The sequence below is a fragment of the Aquila chrysaetos genome, chromosome 10, assembly GCF_900496995.4.
Source record: "Aquila chrysaetos chrysaetos chromosome 10, bAquChr1.4, whole genome shotgun sequence".
In the NCBI taxonomy this organism is placed as follows: domain Eukaryota; kingdom Metazoa; phylum Chordata; class Aves; order Accipitriformes; family Accipitridae; genus Aquila; species Aquila chrysaetos.
Genome location: NC_044013.1, coordinates 11,213,250 through 11,233,502, shown reverse-complemented (window position 1 = coordinate 11,233,502; position 20,253 = coordinate 11,213,250). Strand labels below are relative to the sequence as shown.

The following is a 20,253-nucleotide window of genomic DNA, read 5'->3' as shown; positions in this document are numbered from 1 at the left end:
CTCAGCCCTGCTACCCCTCCCAGGTAAACACCGAGCTGCACAAACAACAGGGAACAAGTGGGCTAGTGCATCTTGTGTTTAATAGAGCAATGACCGTCCCCCCCACCCCGCATGGGGATGCTCCACAGGAAGGTCCTCTGGACGTGCATGGGCTGGGGGACAACCTCTTTGATGGGCACCGTCTTCCTGAGGCTGCAGCCAACTCATTGTGAGCATCATGGGTTAACTCCACGGAAGCAGCAGGTCCGACGGCTTGGGGAAGAAGGGTGGCCCATGCCCTTGCTGTGACTCTTAAGGCACATCACTGTTTAGCTCAAAAGCTGTGTTTTGCTCTTGGGCTCTGACAAACCTTCCCTGGCTCTGTCTCTACTCCAGAGTGGAGTTACGATTTAGTCTAGACAGCAGCTGAGGTGCCAAAGGATCCAGTTTTCTCCAGAAAGTAAGTCTGTTATCCCAGCACAGAGGTATCACTGGCTTTCCCTGCAGATCCAGAGGGGTGCCAGCTTCCATCAGGCAGTGCCGTTGGGTCAAATGGGGGATGCAGTGAGGGGGACAGGGCAGAAGAAGGCACTGGGGGCCAAGCACTGGCCTGGCTGGGGCAGGAGGAAGTCATGGATTGTGGGGACCCTTACCAAAGCAGGGTCCTGCTGGTACAATGTTTCAGTCCCGAGGCAGTTGCGTTGGGGCAGAGGCCGGGAATGGTCCAAGAACAGCAGCAAAACTGGGCGTAATTTCTATGCTAGGGGCCAAAGCTGGGTTTGTGCAGCCAAGCAAGCATCCAGGCAGGCGGGGCAATGGCAGGGGGGCCTACTCCTCCTTGGCCCAGACAGAGCCACCTGCCTTCTCCTCCAGGTGGGGAATCACCGCCTCGGTGTAAAACTTCTCCAGCTTGGGCACCGTCTGCCCCCAGAACTTGGCATCGAACTCCACAGGAACCACGGCCGTCTCCTTGGTGGTGTGCACCACAAAGTCAGCCTGCTGGAAGCCGGCAGCTGCCAGCTGGCACTGGACTTGGGTGAAGTAGGCATGGTCCTTCTTCAGGGCGTAGGAGTCCCCGTCCACCTCCAGGCAGAAGTCCTTGTCCTTGCAGGCCTCGCGCACCGTCCTGTTCCTGTGCTTGTAGGGACACTTCACCTCCAGCAGCCCCAGGGCCTTCCCTGTGGCCGCCTCCTTGATGATGCCGTCCGGGCTGGCGGCGATCCAATTCTTCTCCTGGTGAATGAAGAGGCCACAGTCATCCACCCGCACCGGCTTGCCCACCGCCTGCGACTTCAGCTGCTCGTAGGCCCGCACGGCCGCTTTCTCATTGCGGAGCCCCCAGGACATGGCCGGCGTCTGCACCCCGGGGCTGGAGCTCACCACCGCTTTCAGGTAGGACTGGGGCACCTTGTCCGTCTTGCCGTTGGCGAACTTGCTGTTGGCGATCCTGGGGGCCACGGAGGCGGTGATGCGGTTCTCCCGCCACTCGTACCACTTGGGGTTGCTCCGCTGGCCCCGGGTCTCCTTCTCCACCTGCGGGATGTCCTGGCTCTCCAAGGGGAGCAGGAGCTGGCCCCAGGCCCTGCTCGGGTCAGCCCCAGGCTGCTGCTTCTGTGGACGTGAGTCAGGTCTGGCCGGACCGGTGGCTCCTTTGGCGTCAGGCGGCTTCTTTTGGGTTGCAGAGCAACTCCTGGCGGATGCTCTGTGCTGGTCCCCAGCATCTCCTCGGGCTCCACAGGATGCTGCAGGTCTCTGCTGAGAGGACTCTGCCTTTGCCCCCCGCCTCTGGCTGGGGCTGGCAGCCCTGGCAGCCGGAGCACTCCTGGATCGGCTGCCCGCAGCCGCAGCCTTGGCCCGGGTGGCCGAGGTGGAAGGCGGCGGCGGCGCAGCGGGGACAGTTTTGGAGGCAGCTGTGGCTGGCCGAGGGGATGACGTGCCCGCGGTGTCCTTCCTGGGTCTCCCCATCGCTATATGTCAGAGGGTCTCGTGCTGTGGGCATGGAAGAAAGTTGAATGCATGCCCCAAAACAGAAATTTCCCTTTCTTTGGTCCTCCCTGTGCCTGCCTGTATTGGGTTTGCATGGTGAGGTTTTGGTAGCAGAGGGGCTAGAGGGGTGGCTTCTGTGAGAAGCTGCTAGAAGCTTCCCCCATGTCTGATAAAGCCAATACCAGCCGGCTCTAAGACGGACCCGCCGCTGGCCAAGGCCGAGCCCATCAGCGACGGCAGCAGTGCCTCTGTGATAACAGATTTAAGAAGGGGCAAAAAACAGCACAACAGAAAACCGCAGCCAGAGAGAGGAGTGAGAACATGTAAGAGAAACAGCCGTGCAGACCCCCAGGTCAGTGAAGAAGGAGGGGGAGGAGGTGCTCTAGGCGCTGGAGCAGAGATTCCCCTGCGGCCCGTGTGGAAGACCATGGTGAGGCAGGCTGTCCCCCTGCAGCCCAGGGAGGTCCACGGTGGAGCAGATCTCCACCTGCAGCCCGTGGAGGACCCCACGCCGGAGCAGGGGGATGCCTGAAGGAGGCTGTGACCCCGTGGGAACCCCGCGCTGGAGCAGGCTCCTGGCAGGACCTGTGGACCCGTGGAGAGAGGAGCCCATGCTGGAGCAGGTTTGCTGGCAGGACTTGTGACCCTGTGGGGGATCCATGCTGGAGCAGTTCATAAAGAACTGCAGCCCGTGGGAAGGACTCACGTTGGAGAAGTTTGTGAAGGACGGTCTCCCATGGGAGGGCCCCCATGCTGGAGCAGGGGAAGAGTGAGGAGTCCTCCCCCTGAGGAGGAACTATCGGCACAAACAACATGTGACGAACTGGCCGCAGCCCCCATTCCCTGTCCCTGTGTGCTGCTGCGGGGGAGGAGGTAGAGAAAATCGGGAGTGAAGTTGAGCCCGGGAAGAAGGGAGGAGTGGGGGGAAGGTGTTTTTAAGATTTGGGTTTATTTCTCATTATCCTACTCTGATTTGACTGATAATGAATTAAGCTAATTTCCCCAAGTCGAGTCTGTTCTGCCCGTGACGGTCCTTGCCAAGTGATCTCCCTGTCCTTATCTCCACCCGCGAGCCTTTCGTTCTGTTTCTCTCCCCTCTCCACCCGAGGAGGGGCACTGATGGAGCGCCTTCGGTGGGCACCTGGTGTCCAGCCAGGGTCAACCCACCACACTGCCCCAGGCTGCTGGCGTCCCCTGCCCCTGCAGGCTGCCGCTGCGGCCCTGTCCCCACGCCTTCCCTCGGGTGACACACCACGGTGGCATGCGCTTGTGCACCCCCCCCCAAAACTCTGCCCTGCCGGGGGCCGGGGCCGCCCGCGGCGGCCTGTGCTCCTGCCCCGCGGTGGCCCAGCTAGCCCAGAGGCCAGGGCGGGGGGACAGCGGGGGCCACCTCCGCCGGGAGGAAGGAGCGGTCGCCCGTGGGTGCCGCGGCTGCACGGGGCCCAGGCGGGCTCCCCGAGGGCCCGTCACCCGGGGACACCGCGTGGGGGCCGCACACGCGTGGGGAGGCCGGCCCGGCACCGCCCCGGGGGACCCCACGCGTGCTGCGGGGCCGGGCCGCGGGGTCGGCAGCTCCCCCGGCCCCCAGCGGCCGCTTCCCCGGTGCCGCCGCCCGGTGCCGCCCGCTCTCACCGCTCCGCCGCCGCTCCGGAAGCGCGCCCCGCCCGCACCACGTGCCCGCGGCGGCGGCGGCCCGGGAACGCGGGGGGGGGGGGGGGGGGGAGAGGCACACACGGGGGAACGGGACGCGGGGGGCCGGGGCCGGGGTGCGGGGCTGGGTGCAGCCGGCCCGGCCGAGCCCCCCCCCCCCCCCGCCCCGGCCCTGCCCGCCGCTGCCCGCTAGAGGGAAGCAGCCGCTCGGCCATCCCCCTCCCGCGGGGGATCTGGCCGGTCCCCCTCCCGCCACCCCCTCGCCTCCCCTTTTCTCCTCTGCTTCCTTCCCACATCACCCCTGCCCCCCCAGCCCCGCGAACAACATTTTGCTCTGGGCTGGGGACAAGCCCCCGCAGCTCCCTCCGCGCCCTGCCCACCCCCCCCCCCCCCCCCCCCCCCCCGCCTTTCGGGACGGTTTCTCTTCCAGGTTCTCTTCTCCCGGTCCCTCTCCCTTCTCCCGGCCCCATCTCTCCAGCCTGACCCCTCAGCCGCCGCTTCTAGGAGGGGGGGCCCAGCCCCGCGGGCCCCATCCCTGCCTGCGGGCAGGGGTTCGAGCCTGGCAGGGAAGCGGGCCAGCACGGCCCTGCCCGGCACCCGGCACCCCAGCTTTGCCCTCGGGTTCCCGTGAGAAGGGACGGGCTGACCTGACGGGACCCCCGCCGTGCTGCTGAGCCCCGGTTGCTGCTGGCACCGGTGCTGGCCCAAGCTGATCCGAACCGCCACGGTCCACCACCACCACCACCACCACCAGCATCAGCAGCCGCCTCTCGGAAGCGGGACAGCAGCAAGAAGCCGGAGCGATCGTACACACCGCCGGGCACGCCGCTGCCGTGCGAGGAGGCTCCCCCCGCCGAGGCAGCCCACCTCGCAGCCCCGGCAAAGGGTTTGGCCGCCGTACAGGAAGCGGAGAGGCAGGCGTCAGCGGCACGGCCGGTTTCGGGTTTCCCAAACCCACGGAGTTTCGTTTCCAGCAGCCAGCCTGCCGCCTCGGCGAGGGCCGGGGTGAGCCGGCCGCGGGGAAAGCCCAGCGGCCCCCGTGGGGTGGCTGCCGCGAGATCCCCGTGCCCGCCCCCACGGCTGCAAGCCCCCCGCTGTTTTCAGCTGGGGAAAGGAAAGCCGGCGGCCGCCAGCTCGCCTCCTGGGTCTGTGGCAGAGCCACGCTTCCAGCCCTATCTGCCTGCGCCGGCATCCTGGGAGGGTTTTGGTTAAGTCTGGGCAGGACGAGCGCTGGCAGCTTTCCCAGCTCCTCTCCCCAGGGGTCCCTGATGTCTCCAGGAGCCATCTCTATCTCTGCTGATGTTTCGTTTCCTGCTGCTTTCTCCCTCCGGCCCCTCTGTAACTCTGCAGCTGGGCAGGCCAATATTACGCAGGTTAAACCCAAGGCGCGCCTGATTTTGACCAGAAACACCACTACCGACACTCCGCTACCCCTCCTCGGGATCTCGTTTAATTCGTGCTGATTAACGTGCAGCAGGCAGCTGAACAGGAGACCCCTGCCCCTCTCCCCGCAGGCAGAGCCTCTGCCTGTGCAGCCCTCAGCTGGGTCTGAGGAGCCGCAGCTGTGAGGAGCGCGGTCACTCCCAGCCTGACACCGCCTGGTATCTCCTCAGGCTTTGGGTTGTTTCCTCCCGTAGCACTAAATTCGTAGGGCTTATCAGTGACTCAGGATCTGAGAGCATCTGTAAGAGCTTTGTGGTCCATGCTCCCTCCAGCCAGCCCTATCTCTGGGTGATAGTTCAGCTCAATAAACCCAGGACAAGGTACAGGTGATTTGGGGATAAATACCCAGATCATGACCCGTCTTTTGGGTAGTATAGCAGCTGCTGCTGAGGGCTGCGTGGGATTGCTAGGGTGCTGAATGGAGCTGTTGGGCTGAGCTGGGCCTGCATTTGCAGGGTTTAATGCATGCCTTGGCTCAGTGCTCTGCTGAAAAGCAATGCCGACCTCTCTGGGGGTCTATTTGTGGCTGCGACGAGCTGCTGCAAGGAAGCTGTGACGGTGCAGAGCGGGGACACGCACGCCTGTCGTCTGACGCTGGTGTGAGCGCTGTACGGAGCGGGATGGAGCCCATCTACATCTCCCCGGCGCTGCTGCGGATCACCGGTGGGCTGGGGGAGGCTCGGCTGCGTCCCTGGCGCTGCACACGCCGTGGTTATTCACCTGCTGTAATGCCAGGGCCACACACCGTGTCTGACGCCGTGGGCTGGCCCAGCTCTGTCACCCTGGCTGGTGGCACCGACCCAGCACTCGCATTTGGATGCTTTTCTTCGCCTCAGCTTGGCCTAGAAACAATATCTCAGAGAAAAATCAAAGCTTGCTGGTTTTTTTTTCTGGGGCTAGAGCGGCTGCGGCGCTTGCCGAGATGATGGGAGCGGGAGCCCCGCGCGTGCCGCAGGCTGCGTGGATGTGCTGCGGTGCGCGCTGTGCCTCCAGCAGCTCGCAGAACTGGCGTCTCTCATGGGAGGGGGGCAATGTATGGGTTAACATCCTTCTTCTGCGGTCATAAATGACAGGGAAGGAGAGCAGCTGCACACTTTAGCTCTCCACTCTCCCGGTGCCGCACAAGGAGGGGAAGTGGCACGCCGTGGGGCATCTCGCATGGGGAGAGGGAATGGCTAAGCGTCCTCTTGCAAGCACCCCAGGGATGCGCAGAGTGCCTCTCTGCCAGATAATTGTATTGGCTGAAGTGCAGGGTAAGGGGTCTGGAAGGGGGAGCGTGCCCAGTGCTACCGCGTGCAGCAAAGGGTGTCGTCCGCCGAGATTTTCTTCCTTTGCTCCTGCTGTCACCTGTGAAACCTGTGCCGAGGAGACGAAGCCGTAGCGGTGCGTGGGTCAGCTTAGAGGTGAGATCCAGTGGGGAGATGCTGCTCTGCCAGGCCTCCTCGCTCTGGTGCTGCTCCAAAATCACCTGCTGAGGACTGGGGACGGCTCGCCCCACCAGCGTTGCCTGCTCGTTCTGCCCCAGTTTGTGCCGGTGTGGCTGGGCTGGCTCCAGGTTTGGCGTGGCTGTGATGGTGGGTTTTGCGGTGCACGGGAGGGTGGTGGCTCCCCTCTGCATGCTCTATAAAAAGAGCCGTGGCAGCACAGCTCTATCTATAGCACAGTGAGGGAGCTGCCTGGGAGAGACAGGGCCGGAATTAGCCCCAAATCTGATGGTTTTCTCCGGTCCCGCTTGGGAATGCCGGGCTGGTGGTGGCGGCTAAGGGATTCCCAGCACGCCCCGGGCTGTGAGATCTCCCTGCCAGGAGACACGTCCTGGCTTTGCTGGGATTTCCTGACTGTCTGCACCCTCCCCAGGGGGGCTTGTTGTCACGCTTGTCACCCAAAGGCTGGGCTGTCCTCAGATCCCCCTTCTTTCCTGCTCTTCGGGGCTGGGATTTCACTGCAGCACATGGAGGCTGATGAGGATGGCCCTGGTGGGACCCCGGGGCATCTGGGTTTGGGGTGGATGCTCAGCATCTGCCTGTGCCCGGCCTTCTTGTGGCAGTCTCAGGGCAGCTGAGACCTTTCCTAGCAAAGCTGGTTGTGACACTTGTGGCCCATGGTATTTGTACCGGAGAGTCCAGCCAGCTGATGGGGGTTTGTGTTTTGCCCTGTGCTTTGTTTGGGGGAGACACGGGGTGGCTACATGTCCCGGGCAGCCTAACCCCATGTTTGTGGGTGCCACAGCATCACCCTGGGGTCTCACCAGCACCCAAGCTTGGCTGGACATTGCCACGCTGTGGGTGCAGAGCAGCCCACAGCAGTGGGCTCTGCTTTTGGTCAGTGCCTGTCACCCTCTGGGGGTGTTGGCCGTCCCCTGAGACCCCCAGCACCACCCATGAGAGCATCCTCCAGCCCTCCCTGGGGCGGCAGTACCAGGGAGTGTGTCTCTTTAATGAGGCTGGGCTTGGAGCAGCTCTGCTGCTGGCACAGGGAGCGAGGGATGGAGCGAGGGCGGTGAAGGAGCCAGTGCCAGAGAGGGAGCCTGCAGCAGGGAGAGGCGGGGAAGGACCGCTCATCCCCCCTGGGTACCGCAGCCCCCCAGCCAGAGGGGCAGGGAAACCCACCCCCAGGGCAGAGGGCTCTGCGGAGGGCAGGGACCCAGTGGGTGCTGAGCAGAGCCTGCAGCCCCTGTGTCATCCTCCTCCTCCAGGTAAGGGCTGGGGCGGGGGGGGGGAGTCTGGGACCACCGTGGCCCCGGACCCTGTGGGTATATTGCAATTCCTGGGTGCCCCATGGTCGCACAGCCGCTGTCGGGGCAGCCCTGGATCGCAGGAGGGGTGAGAGGTGGGAGATGAGGCAGCAGGGCCACAAAAGTGCTGAAATCACCATCCGGCATGGACCTGACAGGGCTGGCGCTAATAACTGCTGGGAACATGCCCCCTGGCCCATGCCACAAATGTCCCGTGGCTGGAGGAGCGGTGGGACCATTCTGCAGGGCTGCCCTGCTGGGATATGCCTGTGTCGGGGGAAATACAGGGGGCTGGGGCATTGGTTTTTTGGGGGGTGCCTGCGTTAGGGTGCATCAAGGGCAAGTAACTCCTGTTCCCTGACACAGGGCTGGGGTTTTCCAGGGGTTTTAGTGGCTCTGGGGAGGCGAGAGCAGCAGCACAGGTCCTAGACACGGTGGTCCTGGATGCAGTGCATGTGCCGGGTTGCGTGTGCATGCATGCACGCGTGTGTGTGTGTGTGTGTGTATGCAGTGCACTCTGCTCTCTATTTCGACTTGCCAGCAGACAAAGCAGCAGTGTCAGCCAGGGGACAGCACCGCAGGCTAGAGGCTCGGACCGGGGACAGCCCTTCACCCCGTCCCCTTTGCCTGCAGCTGCTGGGGAAATCCCTTTCCCCTCCGCTCCTCCTCTTCGGGCTCTCTGCAAAACGGCGTGCCCCGTGGGTGCTGGGCAGCAGCACCGTCACCTCCTGCCTCTGTGGCCCCCTCCCTGCTCCAGGAGTTGGGACAGATCTTGCTCTCCTGCCCTTGTGCCCTGTCCCAGCGGAGCGATGCGGGGATGTCCCGCAGGGAGGGGAGGCAAGGGAAGCAGGAGGGGCAGCGATGCCTCCTCGCCCCAGGCGCTGCCACAGAGGCTCGGCCTCCTCTCCTTCCATCCTTCTCTTGTACCAGCCTGTGCATCTATCACCAGTGGAAATTTCCACTGGTTTTGCCTGTGCCGGGGCTGGTCTCATCCTTCCTCGGGACCACGCTGCAGCCCGGCGCGGGCGGCTGTTGCTGCAGCAGGTGAAACTCTGACAACTTCGCAGGCAGCTAAAGAGGGTTTGCTGGGCTCAGGCGCCTGGCTTCCTGCAGCAGCCTCGCTAGAAAACTCAACCTGCCCACGGGCGAGAAGAGAAACGTTAAGTTATCCTGACCTAGAGAAGACTTAGCTCCTTCTTCTTGCCTTCACCGAGGGCTTTTTGCCGCCGGCATGGTGAGCTGCCCCCAGCCCCGCTCCTGCTGCGGCCTCCTCTGTATCGGGGATGCTGCTGGTTAAACCAGCTCCTGCAGGCAGCAGGTGGGAAGGGAGGAAGAGGAGGGGGCTGCGAAGGCACTGGCAACCATGATGGGGAGGGGGAGGGAGCCGGGGACCTGTCAGTGAAGCCATGCCAGCACCTGGGGACAACTTGCTGCCCCAGGGGAAGAGGATGAGGAGGCTGGGGTGAGGACCGTCGGGTCTGGTTTTATTCATTACCTCGGGGCTTAGAGCAGCCAGCACGAAGCGTGACAGGGCCAGATGGGGCCTGTTTACTCTGCGAGGGTAAATGTAAAGAGAAGTGATAAAAAGCAGCCGGGACAGCTTCTCCAATAAGTCCCTGGTAAACAAGCCGGCAGTGCACCGGCCAATGGGCGGCACGGCAAATAGCAGTGCGTTGCTGTGCATTAAGCTGGGTGCCTTGGGAACAAATGGAAGGGCTTTGGGGTGAAATCTGTCCTTAATGGCTCCGTGCGGCTGACCTGGGGGAGTCCCAGTCCCCGGAGCCCAGCTGGGTGCTGTGGTCAGGGCAGGACCGGGCTGATGGTGTTCCCAGCTGTGGCACGGCCAGTGTGGAGGAAAAGCGGGCTGTGCGGGGAGCCTGTGCCACCTTGTGTGCTGGGAGAGCAGTCTGGGGGGCTCAGCAGTGCATGCAGCGTCCTGCACACAGGGTAGAGGATTGGCGATGGCAGGGGGTGGTTGTGTGGCCAGGACCTGCCAGCATAACCCTACGATGCTAATTGAGCAAGTAAACAGCTCCCTCTGACATAATGGACTTATTTTCCTGAGATGCAACCACGTTGCTAATGCACTTCTGCACTTCTCGGTGGCTCTCTGCCTTGTGCCAGCCATGGACTCAGTCCTGGCACTGCCTCCGAGGACGTAGTCCTGCTCCGCTTTCAAGGATGCTCTGGGAGAGGCACCCTGTGACCGCACGCCGAGAGCACCCCAAGCCTCCCGTTACCGATGTTTGTACGAGCCGTTCCCGGGATGAAGGCCACCAGAGTGGGGGGGACCAGATGGTTCACTTGTACCTGGCCTTGTCCTTGCCCCGGGCACGTTGCATGCTGGAGCACCGGCACACGGCGTGATGAGGGGACCTCACTGCTGTTGGGGCGCAGGCGCTTTGGGGGGGGGGAAGGGGATACAGTGTGGAGGTGCAGACCCACGCCTGGAGCGGGACCCATGCACACTATCCATGGAGAGGCAGGGCTAAAGCTGACCCGAATATTTTACATGAATATTTGATGGCACGGGGTGGGGTGATTTTAGAGAGATGCCTTGGCTCCGGGCAATCATTTGGGATGCTGCTCCCAGATGGTTTTCCCAAGGGGAAGAAGAGTGTGGAGTGGGTTTGTGCCCTGGCTGGAAGGCAGCCCCAGCCACCTCTCTTCCCACAGCCCCTGCGGAAGGGTGGGATGCTGGACACGTCCGTCTCTGGGCAGAGCGTTACTTGCCTGGAGGCAGAGAGCATCACCCCCGGAGCCGGGCTCCCCCCTTGCAGTGCCTTCCCCTCTGTGCCACTCCTCAGTGCAGCGCTGACCTTGTTGTTAATTATTAAACCCCCAGCAAACACTGCTCACTGTTTTGTCCTAGTTACGCTGTGGGCTTCTAGCCCTTCTTTTTTTTTTTTTTTCTTTTTTTTTTTTTTTAATAACAAATTACCCTGGTAACCTCTGTGGGTGGATGGAGATGGGAGCAGCAGATGCTCCTCTCCCAGCCGGTGCGGGAGATGGTCCGGGGAGGCTCTGGAGCCATTGAGCTGCTGTGGGGTGGCTGAGAAACAGGCTGCATGTGGCCGGCCGTCATCTGTCCTGTCTAGGAGTCGCTGCTTGTCTGCCAGGGCTTGGGGCTTGCATGTAACTGCTGCTGCCCACGGGAGAAGGTGTTCCACTGCCCAACAGCCAGGTTTATTTACCTGTGGGGTGGAAGAGCTCTCTGCGGGCTCCTGTGGCTCCAGACCTTGTTTGCAGGTGGGCTGGGGTCCAAGCAGAGACCGAGGTCTGGGTCCATGTGTTTTGTGGATGCTGCAGAGCAGCATCTGCAGGACAGGGAGAGCTAGGGACCTGCTCCCCCCTTGCAGGCTGGGCAGATGGAAGCAACTTGCGTGCACAAGCCCCTTCCTGGCAGACCCTGTCCCCCAGCACCCAGCGCCTGCCTCCCCTCTGCCCGCAGGTGCCTGCTGAGGGACCATGCCGGGCCTGTATGCCCTCTCCTCCTGGGAAGCTCTGCCCCTGAAGAGCTCCAGGGTGAAGGCTTGTGCCAACGGGTATTCCCTGAGCATCACCGCTCACCTCGTGTACACCAACCCCCACGAGGAGCCCGTGGAAGGTAAGGAGGAGCTATCGGGGCTGGCAGGGACCCAGGCTGCCTGCACGGCCCCCTAAAAGCACCTGTGCTGGAGGGCATCCTGTCTTCAGTTTGCCGGTGTCCTGACCCCCAAACCTTGCTCAGTTTGGGGAGCAAAGGCAGAGGCAGCGGTGATGTGGGCACCGCCGGCACACAGCATAGCCCTGCGGGCAGGAGAAGAGTGACGCCAAGCAAAAACGTTCCCATTGCTGAGGAAGAGGGGGATTTCATCCTCCCTGCCCTCCTCTAGGCTAGTGAGGCTCTGGGTCCTTCCTACGCGTTGCCCCGTTCCTGTGCATCTAAATCGCCCTGTGAGTCAGACAGGCTCTTTGCAGTGCTGCCATGGGCTATACCACGCCATGGCGGTGTCCGTGCCGGGATCTGCCTCGGGGCTCTCTCCCACTTGCAGGCATCTTCATCTACCCGCTGGAGGAGTCGGAGGTGGTGGCCGGTTTCGAGGCAGCAGCGGGCAGCCGGCGGGTGACGTTCCAGGTCCAGAACCGGCACCGGGCGCAGAACTGCTGCCTCCAGTGCGGCCCCAGCCCTGGCCGGCCGCGGCGCTGTGCCGGTGGTAAGTGCGGTGGCGTGGGTGATCCTGTTGGGTCCTCCTGGCTGGGACGCCCAGAATGAGCAGAGATGAAGCATGGGGGGGGTACGAGGGGCTGAGAGCCCTTGTAGGCCACCCTGGTGCCTTGGGGGGGGGTCTCTGGGGCTGGAGATCTCAGCCTCCCCTTTCCCCTCCCTCCACCTCTCCTAGGGTTTACCCACCTTTTGAATGGCCCTCATTACACCTGTGCTCTGTTGTCCCTTTGGAGAGTAATTAGTGCAATTAACACCTCCCCGACCTCACATGCCCCGCTGACCCTCCCACCATCCCTCCCCTGCCCAGGCCACCTCGTCCTGGACGAAGATGCGGAGCGCTCCACCTTCGTCATCGTCACAGGCGTGCTGTGCCCAGCGGAGAGCCTGGCTGTCACCCTGAGCACGGCGCAGGAGCTGGCCACGCTGCCGGACGGGGCCCTGCGTCTCCTCCTCCCCCCCGTCCTCATGCCCTGCATCCCCACCGTCCCCGAGAGCGAGCCGGCAAGCTTGTGTGACGACAGGTTGGCCCTATGGTGATTTTCATGGCTTCCTCAGTCTCCGCCATCCCGGGGGGGGGGATGCTGATGCTGGGCGAGCGGGGAGGGGGGGCGGGAGCCATCACCGCCTCTCCCCTTGCAGCCCCACCAGCTGTTTTGGGGGGCCGGGTGCCCGGAGCCAGCCATCCCCCGCAGCGCCTGTGGAGAGCATGGACGTCTTTCGGGGACGACCCTGCAACCCTTTTCCTTACGAGTTTGCCTTCGAGCTGCTGGTGAAGGGCCCCTGCTTGCTGGCAGGTAGACGGGCGGCTTGAGCGGCATTGGTTGGTTGGGCAAAACATCCCCAAGACGTTGGAAATGTCCCCCCAGGACGGTGTCCCCATGATCCCTCTATGCTTCTAGGAGGATGCGAGCCCCCTTCCCCGGCCATCCTCTTGCACTCCCTCCACACGAAGAAGCCCTTTTCCCATTGCAGCCCCAGGGCTGGGACCCCCCCAAAGTCCCCTGCATGTGGCTTCGGGCAGCTCTGGGTCAGCAGCCTCCTTCCCCGGGGAGACGCGATGGAGAGGACGGATGGGCGAGAAGGGGATGTGGGTCGGTGGGGACGCGCTCCTGGCTACTGGCCCAGTTAATCCCATTAGAGCTGGCAGAGAGCGGCCACCGCCGCGGTGCCAGGTCTGGCACAGGCACGGAGCCCAGCGTGTGGGGGCCGAGGCGGGGGGGGGGGGGGGGGGGGGGGGGTGCGAGGGGCTGCCCCGCCGCCTCCTCCTCCCCGCAGGGCTGGAGAGCCCGTCCCATGCCCTGCGAGCCGACGCCGACCCCTGGGCCAGCTCTGCCACCACCACCTGCGTCACCCTGGCCGAGCCCCACCGCTACGACAGGGACCTGGAGATCATCCTTTACCCCTGCGGTGAGGGGGGACGGTGCCCTTGGTGGGTTTGGGGGAGATGGGGCATTGCCCCAAAAGCATCCGGAGCATCCCCCAGCCCCCTGCGGCACGGGGTGGCTCCGAACCCCGCTGTGCCCCCCCCCAGAGCCCCACCACCCCCACCTGGTGATGGAGGACGGCACCATGACGTACCCCGAGTACGAGGCTCACGTCCGGAGCCGCCGGGATTACATGCGGATCGCCAGGAAGGACGGCAGTGGCGAGAGACAGGTGACAGGGCACGGCCACCACCGGCTCAGCGGGGAGGAGGAGGAAGGGGGGAGGTGGTGGGATGTGGGTGAGGAAGACCTCGGCGCCAGCCAGCGGGTGCAAGAAAGGCCCCGGCCCGCTGGGCTCGCAGGTGGCTTTTGTGCAGAAGCGTTTCCACAAAGACATCTTCCCCAACCCCGTGCTGATGCTGAACTTCTGCCCGGCGGCGGAGGGTGTCCCCGGGGACCTACAGAGCGTCACCCGCGAGGTCCTCTTCCTCGTCGACCGCAGCAGCACCATGAGCGGCCCCGACCTTGACAAGATGAAGGTGAGCCACGGCTGCGGGGCCAGGGATGCTCCCTGGGCGGCCGGTCTTTAGCAGCCCTCCCCGGTCCCCGCTGTCACCCCAGGAGGCTTTGCTGGTGGCCCTGAAGAGCCTCCCGTCGGGGACGCTGCTCAACATCGCTGGCTTCGGCGCCGACATCAAGCCACTCTTCCCATCCAGCCGCCTCTGCAGCAACGTGAGTGCCGCCGGGCAAAGCCCCCCACCAGCCCCTCTCCGTCCCCGCTCCTGCGGCTCCCCAGCTTGGGGTCGGGGCCGGCGAGCCGGGGGACCGCTGCAAAGCCGGCTCTCCATGCGGGCAGGAGACGCTGCGGCGTGCCTGCGAGTACCTCGGCGGGCTGCGGGCAGACGCGGGCAGCACCAACCTGCTGGCAGCCCTGGGCTGGGCGCTGGCACAGCCCCTCCACCACGGCTACCCCCGCCAGCTCTTCCTCTTCACCGACGCGGCGGCGGGCAACACGGGCAGGATCCTCCGGCTGGTGCGCAGGCAGGCCAGCACCGTCAGGTATGGCACCGGCACCGTGGCGGGTTCACGGTGCTCTCCATGTCCCCTGGGCTATTCCCACTGATTTCTCCTTCTGCAGCCCCAAATCTCTCCTCCGCCAGCCCCGAGGGTGTCGTTCACCCATAACATCCCCCAACCCCACCGGCTCGGCTTCCCTCGGGGTGCCCCAACCCGGCACGCAGCCGGGGCGGCATCTCTGTCTATCGAACACCCTCGCCCATCCCTGCCGCAGGGCTCGCCGGTGGGCTGCCCAGCCCCTGGCACTGGCCCAGCCGTGGCTTTTCATCGCCTGGCTCTCCTGCAGGTGCTTCAGCTTTGGCATGGGCCCGCGGGCGTGCCGGCGGCTGCTGAAAGGCATGGCCAAGGTGAGCCGGGGCCGCGCCGAGTTCTTGAGCCCGGCCGAGAGGCTGCAGCCCAAGGTAATGCCCGGGCAGAGATGGGGGGACGCAGGGAGCACAGGGGCCACCACCGTGTCTGACACTGCTTCCCCTCCCCACCCCAGCTGATCAAGTCCCTGAAGAAGGCGATCGAGCCGGCCATCAGCGACATCACCATCGACTGGTACGTCCCTGACAGCATGGAGGCTCTGCTCTCGCCCACCGAGCTCCCGGCCCTCTACCCCGGCGACCGCCTTGTCAGCTACTGCGTCCTCTACAGCATCGCCCGCTTCCGCGACAGGCGCCCGCCGGTATGACCAGTACCACCCTGACATGGGGAGGATGGCGTGTTCCCGGGGCCACCAGCTTGTCCCCGTGCCGGGGGGCTGACAGCAGTCTCCTCTCTCTGCCAGGGCTGGGAAGGGGCTCGCCGGGGCTCAGCCTTCCCCTTCCAGGAGGAGGTGCCCAGTCCCGGGGAGAGCCGCCAGCCGCCCCGGAGCACCCCGGGATCCAGGGATGCCTCCCTGGAGCTCTCCGCTGAGGGCACTGAGACATCAGAGCGGAGTGAGTGGGGCCGGAGCCGGGGCGGGGGGCAGGCGTGGGAGCTGTGGGCTGACGGGGTGTGCGCTCGCCGGGCAGGTGCGGATCCCATTTCGGGGGGGAGACATCTGGAAGCGAATTTACCAGCCCTCCTACATCCAGGAGCAGTACGTCCTGACGCACTGCTCCGTCAGCACCGACCGCAGCCGGGGGCTGCTCTCCCGCAGCTCCACCAGCAGCGAGTCCACCGGCTCCCGGGACGTGGCCCCCGAGGGCGGCTCCTCGGCCCCCGGCACCGATGCCACCTCGCAGCAGGGCCAGAAGAGCCTGTCCCTCTGCGAGTCCTCCACCAAGTCTGCCCCGCTGCCCTCCACCCTGGCTGGCACCAAGGTAAGGATGCCAATGGGGTGCCAGGGCTCACGCGTGGGGAGGTTGCTGCCGGCTTAGCTAGGGTCTCGCTGCCGTGTTGTGCCCAGGCACGTGGGCACTGGGCTGGAAGCCGGGGCACTGTAGCCTGGATTTTAAGCAAGGATCAGCCACGGGTGCTGCGAGGAGACTCCTTGGGTGGTTTTGCCCTACTGGAATGGGACAGCTGGGGACCAAGCAGCTGGTCCCTCAGCTTCCTGGGCCAGTAGGCAGCTGGGTGGCTAACAAACACCCTCGCCAGCTCAGATCCTCGTTGATGCTGCAGAAATCAAGTGAAAATAGCTGGGCAGGCATCCGGTAATGAACCTGCCAAGCTGGAGAGGAGGGGGTGGGCTGGCTAAGCTCCTGCCTGGCTCCCGTCAGCCCTCGGCCAACGCCACCTGACGCTTTGTTAGCGATGGGCTGCATTCCTGCTGCTTCATATCTGGGTTTAAAACCCAGCCAGGTTGCTGGGATGGGGAGAAGCAGCTCCCTAGTGACGATAGCCCCGAAGCCGGCTGAGGCCAGCTGTCACCCAGCTCTGGGACACGCTCCTTCCCGGTGGCACGGGTTAGGTAACCCGCTCCTGCCGCACAAGAGCACAGCTGGTGGCTTTTACTGCTGAAATGTCAAGCGTAAGTGATTTCCCCGCAGCATAAATGATCCCCCCCCCCCGGGCTCCCCGCTGCCGGGGTGAGAGGCAGCGCAGGTGCCGCTGCCCTGCCGTAGCTTTTAGGTGAAGCATCTCAGTGCGGGGACATGACTGTGCACTGGAGACTGCATCCCACTGTACCATCATCCAGCCTGAGCAACTGAGCTAAGGCCCCCCCCCTGCCCACACAAAAATCCCTGCCAACTCCTCCTGCCTCGGCGTCAGCCTGAGTCAGCCCCCAGGGATGTTTGCAAACTCCTGTCTCCGTGCCGTGGGTCCTTCCCACGTGTATTACAATCCTGGCGAGCATCGCCTGTCGCCCTGGGAGGCTGCCGGGTGCCAGCCTGCGGAGCGGCAGGGCTGGGCGTCAGCCAGCGGCTCCGGCCAGCAGCCGGCCGGGGCCGCAGGTGCCCCATCACAGCTTGGCGCAGTCTGGGCTCCGTGCCGGTGCCTTCGCCGGGCTCGCCGTCAGCCTCCCCCCCGCCCCGCCGCAGGTGACGGTGGCCCTGAGCATGGAGGAGCTGGCGCGGCGGAAGAAGGTGCTGGCACGCGCCGCCCTGGCCAGCCGCAGCTTTTCCTCGCCGCACGGAGAGCTGGATGCCCACCGGCTCTGCCAGGCCCTGGAGAAGGTGTCGCAGAAGAGGAACCAGTCCCTGGAGGGGCGGCTGGACGAGCTGGGACCCCGGGCACAGCGGCTGCAACCCAGCGCGGTGGAGTCAAGTGTGTGCTGGCTCCAGGGGACGAGGGTGGCGGGGACAGAGCTGGGTAGCCCGCCTTCCTGAGCCCACATCTCGCCGTTGCCCAGATAACCTCCTCTCGCCCACCCACCTGGACTGGGACATGCTGGTGGAGCCCTCCTACCTCTTCAGCGCCTCGCCGGTGCCCGAGCCGGGGGAGCCCAGCCTGGGCGATGCCAGCCTGCCCCTGCGCTGCCAGGTGGTGATCCACGCGCTGCGAGCCGGCAAGCCGGTGTCCTGGGAAGTGACGGCCTCGCTGGAGTCGCTGCTGCAGCCCCAGGAGGGGCCAGGCAGGGAGGACCCTCCGCGGCGGGGGGGGCAAGGCCTGGGACAAGCCGCTGCACCGCTTGGCAGCACACTCCGTCATCCGGGATAACGAGAACGCGGCGCAGAGGGAAGCCGAGCTGGAGCAGGGTGGGTACCGGTGCACGTCGTCCCCCCCCCCGCCAAACTCCAGCGCAGCCCTGGCATCCCCCCACCTCTAACCACCTCGCTCCGGGCAGGTTTCGCCCGCCGGTTTCGCCTGAAAGCCGTGCAAACCAGCAAAGCCTGCAACGTGCCTTCTCTCTACACCCGCCTGGTGCCTGTGGATGGTGCCACACAGGCAGCCCTGCCCGCAGCCCCTGAGGTGTGGGGCACAGGTACGGCCGGGGGGGGGGCCTGGCGTGCTGCGGGGGGGGCAGCAAGGGGACAGAGGGCTGAGGTGGCACCGTCCCTTGCAGCTGGCTCGGCCAGTCGGCCACGAGCCGCCACGGAAGGGAGCTGGCACCGCAGGAGCTCCTTGGCAGGTCTGGGCCAGCAGCGGGATGCGGAGGAGCAGGATGAGGCCCCCATCGCTGCAGGTACCGATCCAGGCCCTTACATCGGCCTACGCTCCCCAGGGACCTGCCTGAGCACCGGCGTCCCTGGGGACCCTCAGCTCGCAGCTGCGTGGGGCTGGTCCCGGCTGGAGTGCTGTGGATGCCCGGGAAGAGGCATCAGCCCCACAGTGGGGGGGGGACATGGGGAGGCAGCGTAGCAGCAGCTGCAGGCTGTGAGGATCCCAAGAGCCCAAGGGCCCTCAAGGCATTGCTCTTTTGCAGAGCGAGACGAGACCCCTGGGTCTCCGGCCAGCATCTCCTCCCCTACCTACGGCTGGGAAAAGCAGAACTGCTCGAATGGTGCGTCCAGGGTGAAGGGGCCCAAGGGCTGGATGGTGGGGGACGGGGGGGGGGTGCCCCTGGCATCCGCTGCACCCACATCTGCCCTCGCTGCCCGGGGCACGGGGGCTGAACCGCCCTCAGAGGTGCTGGGGAGCGGGACACACCTCTGGGTGCATCACGGCCCCCGCCATGCTCAGCTCTCCCCCCTTGCAGGGCCTCCGACCAGCCCCTCCACCACCTCCATGGGCTCCCAGAAATCCACAGAGAGCATCGCTGGCTCCAGGTGAGGCTGCAGGGTAGGGGGATGCAAGGGCCCAAAAAAATGGCACGTTGTACGGAGAGGGGGACAGTGCCACTTCTTGGGTGCTGCAGGTCCAACGTCCCCTGCCAGCTCCTGTGGCGTAACAGTGGGGGTTTGGTGCTTCAGCCCCTTCCCCGCAGCAGGCTGGGGCCCAGCTGCCCTTTGGGAATTGTGCCCCCCCCCCCCCCCACCATCAACAGACCCGTTTCCCCCCCAGGTTTAGCCTGAGCAGGCGCAGGGGGCCCAGCCTGGCGCTGCGCCCGCCGTGCCTCAGCCCAGAAAGCGAGCACTCCAGCAACCACGCCAGCCATGACTACCTCCCGCTGGTAAGGACCCCGTCCCCATCCCACCTGGAGGGGGGGGGGCCAAGCAGGCACCTTCCCTGCTGGTTTGCAGCTGAGCCACCCAGGTGATGCCAGGCAGCACCAGCAGCAGCACCCAGTTGAGGATACAAACCTGGTGGGTGCCTGCTCTGCCCTGCTGCATCCTTGAATGGCCCTGGTGGCCTTTGCTGGCTTTCGCGGGGGGGGGGGGTGTTGGACAGTCCCTGTGCCTCAGGGACACTCCTGCAGCCCCCACCACTGAGTGCTGGGGGCTGCGGTGGGTCTGTGCTCCTGCTTGGCCACCCCCAGTCGCCTCCCCCACCGTTGCAGGTGCAGCTGCAGCAAGCCCAGGGGCCGTTCCAGCTCACCGAGAGCTTCTCCGAAGTGGTGCAGATCCCCCTGGACCGCCTGCGCCGGGCCTCCCCCTACGCCTCCCACCGAGCCAGCCTCAGCCCCACATCCCCGGGGGCCAGGAGCAGCCCCGAGGCAGGGCCCGGCGGCGAGGAGCCCGCCGCAGCCCCACAGCCCGGCTCGCCCCCGTCCCGGAGCACTTGCTCCGAGGTGCCCAGTGCAGCCGTGTGGGTGCAGGTGGACAGCGGGCACGGCTCCGAGTCCGACACTGGCCCCCACTCGGCCGCCCCCTCCGAGGCTGGCGTGAGCTGGCAGGACGTGGGGCCGGAGGACCTGGAGAGCGCCAGCTGGGCCACGGCGGTGGCCTTGGCGTGGCTGGAGCATCGCTGCGCCGGCTTCTTCGAGGAGTGGGAGCTGGTGGCGGCCAAGGCGGACGCGTGGCTGCAGGCGCAGCGGCTGCCCGAGGGGGTGGACGTGGGCTGCCTCAAAGGGGCGGCCAGGCACTTGTTCCTGCTGCTGCGTCACTGGGACGAGAACATCAAGCTGAACATGCTGTGCTACAACCCCAACAACGTCTGACGGCCACCGGCGGGGCCAATAAAGATGCCTGGCTCCACGCTGCCTGCACAGGCGTCTCTGTTACGGGCAGGGAGCCGTTGGCCCCATTCAGACCGCGCTGGGGCTCACCAGAGCCCTGGGGGAGGGGTCGCCCCCTTCCCAGCCATCTCCCGTGGGAGGGAGCAGACAGGGGACTAGGAAAAGCCATGCTGGAGGGATCCCTGGGCTGCATCAAGGTGATTCAAAACTTGAGGCAAAGCGGTTTTGCTGATCCTGTGTCAACCTCACGCCAGAGGCTGCTTCCCTGCCCCAGGCAGCACTCTCCCAGGGCTGGGAAGGGAGCTCCCACGGCCCCGGCGGCTGCTCTGCCTCCCCACAGGTGGGG

General features: G+C 65.1%; 2 protein-coding genes across 4 annotated transcripts; one reads left to right on the top strand and one right to left on the bottom strand.

The window, feature by feature from the left end:
- Positions 1 to 63: 63 nt before the first annotated feature.
- Positions 64 to 20,233, bottom strand: LOC115347169. 3 transcript variants are annotated; one of them, XM_030028237.2, is made up of 4 exons: positions 20,227 to 20,233; positions 11,146 to 11,152; positions 4,430 to 4,470; positions 64 to 1,968 (listed from the first exon to the last, which is right to left on the bottom strand). In XM_030028237.2, exon 4 carries the CDS (start codon positions 1,942 to 1,944, stop codon positions 808 to 810), a length of 1,137 nt encoding a protein of 378 aa, XP_029884097.1. In that variant the 5' UTR covers positions 1,945 to 1,968; positions 4,430 to 4,470; positions 11,146 to 11,152; positions 20,227 to 20,233; the 3' UTR covers positions 64 to 807. The 3 variants fall into 3 exon arrangements, with proteins under 3 accessions (XP_029884097.1, XP_029884099.1, XP_029884098.1); XM_030028239.2 differs by lacking the exons at positions 4,430 to 4,470; positions 11,146 to 11,152; positions 20,227 to 20,233 and adding an exon at positions 4,263 to 4,414; XM_030028238.2 differs by lacking the exons at positions 4,430 to 4,470; positions 11,146 to 11,152; positions 20,227 to 20,233 and adding an exon at positions 3,598 to 3,731.
- On the top strand, positions 7,527 to 19,926 carry VWA5B2 (von Willebrand factor A domain containing 5B2). The gene is given in 24 exon segments (XM_041126810.1): positions 7,527 to 7,753; positions 11,244 to 11,399; positions 11,827 to 11,988; positions 12,307 to 12,520; positions 12,639 to 12,793; positions 13,275 to 13,406; positions 13,531 to 13,655; positions 13,786 to 13,962; positions 14,045 to 14,155; positions 14,280 to 14,482; positions 14,787 to 14,901; positions 14,985 to 15,170; positions 15,273 to 15,423; positions 15,499 to 15,515; positions 15,517 to 15,789; positions 16,951 to 17,176; positions 17,262 to 17,506; positions 17,508 to 17,607; positions 17,697 to 17,834; positions 17,916 to 18,035; positions 18,276 to 18,353; positions 18,549 to 18,618; positions 18,854 to 18,962; positions 19,290 to 19,926. Coding segments are annotated over 23 exon segments (3,846 nt in total). The 5' UTR covers positions 7,527 to 7,753; positions 11,244 to 11,260; the 3' UTR covers positions 19,890 to 19,926.
- Positions 20,234 to 20,253: the final 20 nt, after the last annotated feature.

Coding starts and splice junctions, on each gene's coding strand:
- LOC115347169 (XM_030028237.2), bottom strand. CDS start 1,944: ATGGGGAGACCCAGGAAGGACACCGCGGGCACGTCATCCCCTCGGCCA.